Here is a 4,826-nt window from a genome sequence, read left to right on the forward strand (position 1 = left end):
TTAAGATAGAGCCACAAGGTCTGGTTATTATACACTGCCAAATGGATTTGTTGTTGTGTATTGTTCAGAGTCAGCCTCATAATTTGTGTCACACATGGGTGTAGTGAAAATAAATGTACAACCCAACTTTTAAGAAAAGTCAGATTCATGCAGATGGACTATGACACATTTTTAAATGTGTTTGAACTAATTAAATCTATGTCAAAGAGTGGTTTTAATACTATGCTATATTATTTATTTTCAATATCAATTTTGGCACAAACTACTGTGATCTCCTCAATTCAAAACTGGGGGTAAAGTTTATTGCATTACTTATTGTAAAGCTGCTTTTTAATTTTCACATTCATATTGTATCAAATATTACTGCATTTTCAAAACAAAGTAAACTGCAAATAGTTACATAAAGGCCATATACATAAATGCGTTTTAACATTGACAGTATACTTTTTGAAAACTGCCTGAAAACAAGTGTGGCTAAAACAGAAAAACTGTTTGTTAGGTCTTCTTGTATGGATCATTATCTGTTTTTTCACTTCTCTTAGACAAAATGGTGTCATCATGGAAGCACTATGCTAACAATTACATAAACAGAAAGTTATACTAGCGCACTTTGCATTTCCACTCTGCCAACCCAGAGAGTATCTGAGATGGGCTGTGAGATACAATGGAGCATAACATGTGCATTGAGTCATCCTCAATTCAGAACTTACACTGTACCACCAAGAGAGCAATGAGCAGATCACCCACAAAGAGATAATTATATTTATGGCTCTTTTTGCCACCTGCTGCGTTGAGTCAGAGCACAGCAGAGTTATTGCCCTGTTGCAGCTGCTAATGGTCAGCCATCTCTTACCCACAGTCCTCTATTCGTATTCAGGCTGTAGATTTAGGACTTAGGCAGAGTTAAGCCTCAGTGCCAAACCACATATCAGGGCCTGACTCCAGGACCGGCTTTCAGCACTGTATTTACAAACACTACTCCAGCAAGAAGGCATAGAATAGACAACGCCTTTCCACAGTGCTCTTTGAAAACTCTGTTGTGACGCATAGAACAGTGACAGTATTGTCAGATCTGTGGTTTTCCTGCAGCATTGGGCCATGTTTAAACTGCTACTGTAGATTAAGAGGAGTATTTAGGATATTGTACGTATATCATGATAATCAATCAAGTAACATTTGTAATATGACATTTTTTGTAAATGCACATGATCCACAAGTTGTGAATCAAATATAATCGCAACAAAGATGCAACAATCTGATGCATCAGTGTGAACTATATAAATACTGTAAAACTATTATAACACGTGAGTACTCAAAGGGTCAGAATCCTGCCTCTATATTGAGAGTTAGAGCATGTATCTATATGCATTATGTATTTATTTGGGTTCCACCCTGTATAGCATTTTGAGTAAAACCAACATGGAATGGTGAATGTGGTGTAAACATGGCGGGGCTGCGAGTCACTCCTTCAGAGATCCTGGCCAAGTTTAAGCGCTGCTCTCCCACCCCAGCTGTCGGAGTAAATAGGTGTGCTGTTACACACGCCGACATTCTGGGCATACCGCGGGGCCAATAGGAGGGGCACACACACAACCATAATTCCGTGAAATACCTTCCTGTGTGCAAAAATACCCCGCGCCAAAAATTGCGCGCGCATTTCTTTTTCGACGTCGACACGCATTTTCATTTATGCGCGAGCATCAAACAAGGCACGAGCGCAATCGAATAATCAGTAACCACTGCTCAATGACAAAATACAATAAGTTCTCGTTTCATTCTAAAAGCCGCCTTCAAAGTACCAAAACACTGTAGTAGTCCCACTCATGCGCTCGAATACGTGTGTGTGCAGGCAGAGGCGTGTGTGGTGACGTAGAGGCGCGCGCACAGGGCGGTGTTCTCACGTTGCTGAAAGAAAAAAAAAAAAACAGGCAAAAGAAAATCCACATCTGGAATCCAGAGCCCGCGGTTTAGGGGAATATACTAGGATCTCGTAGTAAAGGTGGCTCGGTGTTTTTCTCCCGCTTCCTCTTTCTAAAGATTCTTCACTTCACCTAGTAAGTTGAAGGTTTTTTTTTGTTTGATTGTTTGCAGTTTGTTTAAAAGTTTCACGTGTATTTGAAGGATTGGGAGCATCGCAGGATGTTGGGATTTCCCGTTATTTTTCATCATGGAAGAAAACATTCGAACCCATTAATAGATCGAGTGCTTTGATTTGCGTTTTAATCGCAGTAGGATGTTGAATGTGGTGGATTTGTAACATTCTGGCTTTTTTTTGTGTGTGCAAAAGTAGTTTGTGTAGTTTGTGTTGTACATGTGAGCGGTGCATGCTTAGTTTTAAACTGATGGGCTGTGTATAGCCCACGCCCCAATTCCCAAATCTCTACTGGAAATAGAGGGGAGAAAAAAAAGATGAAATAACGGAAACATTTCATTTCTATTGTGTCAGTTATATCTGTATTTATATTTTATCATTCAGAAAACTTTTATTTTAAACCTAAAACCTTTTTTTACAGTGCAATAAATGTGTCTTTAGTCTTGCCAAATAATACAATTAAATAAAAATAAATGTGTACTTAAATGTTTACATTACTACAGCGATTTTTTTCTTCTCTGTTTCTATAACGTAGTCGTGCAGTACGTTTTTAAATTTGAAGCACACTTTGCAGCCAAGATCATCTTGCGATAGTGAAACTACAGCGCCTCCTGGTGTCCCGACAAATAACTGCCTTTGAATGACCTTTTAAACAGCAGCTGACTGGAAATTTTTTATGGTTATCTTTTGTAATGCAATCTGCCCCAACCCACATAGTGTACTAACATATTAATAAATATTCTGCTCCAGACACAAGTTAACGCAACCATGCTGGTCGTTCTGGTCGGAACAGTCATTTTGCACCTCCTGGATCTGATTCTGCTGATCATTTCTACATCTGTGAATGTGAGTATGCATGTTTAGTTCACCGTGTGCCTGATTATGGCGTGTATGTACTGTTGTGTACTGAACTGATTCAGTGTATCCTGGGTGTGGCTCTTTTCTCTTTCAATCAAGGAATGGAGGAAAGATGGAGAGAGGAGTTTGGATCTCTGGTATGATTGCAGGACAAAAAATGGTGGAAATTCATGCATAAATTCAATAAATACAGGTAGGCAATACATTTGTCCAAAATAAATAAATTTGGAATCTTTAAAATGATAGGGCTAATTTTTGGTCTCCCGGTTTGTTGGTTTAGAATGGATACAGGCAGTACAGGCACTGATGATCTTAGCCACAATCTTCTGCCTGCTGTCTTTAATCTTATTCATCTGGCAACTCTTCACCCTGAACAAGGGAGGACGATTTTTCTTCACTGCTATCTTTCAGATCTTCTCTTGTAAGTATTCCAACCAGATTACAGATGCATGCTATTGCTGCAAAAGAAAATGATAAGAGTGGGCATGTTCCATCTTTTCATTTGTTTTCTTGCTTGTTCTTGCAGGCCTATTTGTTATGAGTGGAGCTATAATCTACACAGTAATGACCTCAGGTGAAGAGTCTCGTACACACTCGTATGGCTTTGCCTTCGTGCTAGCATGGCTGGCGTTCCCTCTTACTCTGATAAGTGGCCTTATTTACATCATTCTGAGGAAGAAGGAATAAAGGATCAGAGGAGAGATTCCCACCGTCATCACTGAGGATGATACTCAGTCCACAGACCCAAGTGTCCTTATCCGACTGGTCTGCATAACAATGTATAATGTGTGATCATGCAAACGTGACAAATCGTGACAATCCAACTCTATGACGACTCAACGAGGATGAGTCTGTTTCTTGTGATACTATTTATATCACTTTTACATAATGTTTGTACATATGAATGTTGAAACCTTGTTCATGAAGGGCCATATTTTGAAGCTGACCACGAAGACAGTATAAAGATTATTTTTAACCTTATGTGTTTTACTGCATATCTTGTATCTAATAGATTTACATTCTTAATGTTGCATTTTTTCATTTTCACAATGATTGTATGAGAAAAATTTTGCTTATTTTTGTGATAAACCAATAAAAAAAATTGTTCTGTTCATGGTTTTAAAATCAAATGGTGCTATGTCTGTTTGCCTTTAATTAATAGCTAGGTAGACCTATAAGCTCAAAGTGTGTTTATTTGAGCAAAATTATTTTACATGGTGTATTGTATGTGTGCCAAAATATCCATTTAAAAGCTAGTTTTTATTTTTGTTGTTTGCTCTTTTAATAAGATTTTTAAAATAAATATATAAATAAACAAGACACAATGTGCCGCCTGATTTTGCGATAACAACAGCATGCATTTGAAAGTCAGTGTAAATGGTATGCTATAATGTGCTGTTTCCAATCTCTATTGAGTTAACAAATAAGCCTGCAATGGCATATAATTAACTGGGGGAAAATATGGAGCAAAAATCACTATCATGAGATAGAAAGAAGAAATTATTCATAAAAAAAAAAAAAATTCTCACTGACTACTGTGTTTGCAATTTCTGACTGTAAGCAGACTGAGCCTTAGCATAAATGTACAGGGTTGTGTTTATGCCACAATGCTGATTGTGGAATCGGGATATCTGTGAAAGAGACATAGGTCCGTTAATGAGTGTTGGTTTGTAAAAATAATCCAATATTTAAGTAGCTGTAATTAGTTTAATACATCAACAGTGCTATATGAGTGTGTTGTGGCGTGTAACACTGCTGCCCCACAGCTCTAGGGTACTGGCTTCTTATGTGGCCTTGTTCTTCCAGAGTCCACATAAGTTCTCCAGTTTTCTTTCACTGACTAAAACATGCAGGTAGGATGACTGGACACTAGGTG

General features: G+C 38.0%; 1 protein-coding gene across 1 annotated transcript; it reads left to right on the forward strand.

Moving 5' to 3' along the window:
- Positions 1–1,896: 1,896 nt before the first annotated feature.
- Positions 1,897–4,270, forward strand: pmp22a (peripheral myelin protein 22a). The gene is made up of 5 exons (XM_046865661.1): positions 1,897–2,054; positions 2,843–2,938; positions 3,050–3,143; positions 3,231–3,371; positions 3,477–4,270. Exons 2-5 carry the CDS (start codon positions 2,861–2,863, stop codon positions 3,635–3,637), a joined length of 474 nt encoding a protein of 157 aa, XP_046721617.1. The 5' UTR covers positions 1,897–2,054; positions 2,843–2,860; the 3' UTR covers positions 3,638–4,270.
- Positions 4,271–4,826: the final 556 nt, after the last annotated feature.

The sequence above is a fragment of the Silurus meridionalis genome, chromosome 14, assembly GCF_014805685.1.
Source record: "Silurus meridionalis isolate SWU-2019-XX chromosome 14, ASM1480568v1, whole genome shotgun sequence".
In the NCBI taxonomy this organism is placed as follows: domain Eukaryota; kingdom Metazoa; phylum Chordata; class Actinopteri; order Siluriformes; family Siluridae; genus Silurus; species Silurus meridionalis.

Coding starts and splice junctions, on each gene's coding strand:
- pmp22a (XM_046865661.1), top strand. CDS start 2,861: ATGCTGGTCGTTCTGGTCGGAACAGTCATTTTGCACCTCCTGGATCTG. Junction 2,939..3,049: donor TCATTTCTACATCTGTGAAT/GTGAGTATGCAT, acceptor CTTTCAATCAAG/GAATGGAGGAAAGATGGAGA. Junction 3,144..3,230: donor CATAAATTCAATAAATACAG/GTAGGCAATACA, acceptor TTGTTGGTTTAG/AATGGATACAGGCAGTACAG.